Source organism: Benincasa hispida, chromosome 1 (assembly GCF_027475165.1).
Source record: "Benincasa hispida cultivar pf3 chromosome 1, pf3_genome.v1.1, whole genome shotgun sequence".
NCBI classification, from domain to species: Eukaryota; Viridiplantae; Streptophyta; class Magnoliopsida; order Cucurbitales; family Cucurbitaceae; genus Benincasa; species Benincasa hispida.
Genome location: NC_143478.1, coordinates 37,269,830 through 37,272,204, shown reverse-complemented (window position 1 = coordinate 37,272,204; position 2,375 = coordinate 37,269,830). Strand labels below are relative to the sequence as shown.

Genomic DNA, 2,375 nt, shown 5'->3' with positions numbered 1-2,375 from the left:
CTCCATTCATTATGGACTTTGTTTAATAATCAATTTGGTCTTTTGATTTTTCTTAACTTTTGTTAATATTCATCTATATAATAATTTCGAAATATTTCCTTTGGAGGAGTCATTCCACTTGTGTTTTTGAAAAATAATCATTTGTGTACTTTATGGTTTTGCTTTTTTATCTCATTTTTTTTCATCCAAAATTTCAACCGCACATTATACTTAATAAATTTTCTGAAATAGCTTTGTAAGATATACATATAAATTGAAAAACATGCATATTGGGAAGAAAAATCTTTCTTCATGTAATACAATGAAGTGAAGTAAAACACAAATTTAAAATATTAATCACTCCTCTCACTTATCTAACAAAAAATAATAATAAACATAGCCACATTGAATAACTTAACTATGAAATTCATCGTTTACCACTATAAACTCAAAATGAAACTCAAATTTTAAACCAATGTGGATAATTTATCTCTACTCATCCCATAAATAACCCCATTCATTGGAAGAATATGGGTTGTGATTCATCATTCCCAACTACCTTTTTTTTTTAATCTTTTTGTTCACAATGATAATGCCTGCTCCATTGAAATGGTGCAACTGGCCTTGCATTGTGTGTTGTGTGTATATATACCCCTTCATTTTAGCCCAACTTTGTCAAACAAAAATCTAGCTATATAGTCAAATTAAAGAGATCACAAGATGAAAGAAATTGTGTTGAGCATTGTTGTGGCCTTCTCACTCACCACCCACCTTGTCATGGCAGTGCGTCCCAACTATGGATATGGAGGGTTCCCTGGAAGCACACATCTTGTTGGTCGAGATGGATTGTGTTTAGAGATGTTTCCATGGTATGAAAAAGATTCTTATTTTCCAACTCGATTATCGCCATGCAACGTTCAGAAGAAACAGACGCAGTTATGGACGGTCCTCCAAGATGGCACGATTCGGCCCATGAATGATAAATATTGCTTGGTTGCTTATTACCGCGTCGGCGTACTAAATAATGTGGTAGTAAACGACTGTAGTAAGGAGTCAAATCCTAACAAGATATGGAACCATAAGAAGGACGGAACGGTGGTCCACGTCGAGTCAGGGATGGTTCTGACAGGAAAATCAGATGCATATGTGACGTTGGAACCGAATGAAAATGTGCCATCGCAGAGCTGGGAAGCCACGGAAAGTTTAACCCCAATGGTGGCCAACATCAAATGGCTTGACAATCTTTGTCTGCAATCTACAGAAGATTCGAATCATGTGGGATTGGATGGATGTAATAGAGAAAACATGAAGCAAAGATGGGCGTTGTATGGGGATGGAACTATACGACACAGTGTCAATAGAAACTATTGCTTGACTTCTGAACAAGATGTGGGTCGTTTTATAGTTGTGTCCAGATGTGAAGACAAACCACAACAACGTTGGGGGCTTAGCGCTGAAGATAGCACTATTAACCACCCGGCCAATACCGACATGGTTATGGATGTGTTTATGGTGCCGACAACCCTTGTACCAGCGGTCGTTATGGGTCACCGTGATGGAAGTCCTAGCCAACGATGGATCATTTATTGATGATATAAATAAGGAAGACGTGAATCCACACAAATCCATGCAATGTAAACGCCTTTGTACTTCTAAACTCTAAGCACAAATAAATAACTGTGGATTCATGTGTTTAATTCTCTTTTCATCATGATATATATATATATATTCCTTTTTGATAAAGATACGTAACATGGATCAATTGGTACATTAGAATATTTCAACTAGATTAACACATTCGTAGCACTTTCATCATATCCCACAATCCAATTATATTCAATAAGAATGGGGCCAAAAGAATAAAATAGTCACAATAAATTATGAGTCAAGAAGGTAAATTTTGAAGGAACCTTTCAAGGTCTTTGAGTAGAAGTGTGGAGATCGATTCAAAATTTATTTTCACAGTCAAAATTATAGAGTACAAATGTTATGCATAATAATAAATTTACAACATGCAAAAAAAAAAGTAATGAGAGAATTAAGGTGAGAGAACTAACCCTTGAAGAATGACCTTCTTCGTGTATCCTCTTCTCCAAAAATCACGAACTCGAACCCCCACAATGGATACCACCACTTGATTGCCTCAGTATTCACTGGGTGAGAATCTAGGAGTTTTGTGGGCTTTGACTATATTGGAAGAGAGGAATTTTGAGAGACATGAGAAAAAGTGATGGGATTCAGATTTTCTTAAAATGTTTATTTGGATTTGTAATCTATTTATGAAACCACACTAGGAAGAAGAACTACTCTCCCCTACCCCACTATCACGTATTAGAGAGAAAAGAATGGGAGAAAGTTACAACTCCCTCCCAAAATGATTTTCAAAATAAAATAAA

General features: G+C 35.8%; 1 protein-coding gene across 1 annotated transcript; it reads left to right on the top strand.

Moving 5' to 3' along the window:
• The first annotated feature begins 604 nt into the window (after positions 1–604).
• Positions 605–1,676, top strand: LOC120091089 (nigrin b-like). Its single transcript, XM_039048925.2, has one exon. It carries the CDS (start codon positions 700–702, stop codon positions 1,567–1,569), a length of 870 nt encoding a protein of 289 aa, XP_038904853.1. The 5' UTR covers positions 605–699; the 3' UTR covers positions 1,570–1,676.
• Positions 1,677–2,375: the final 699 nt, after the last annotated feature.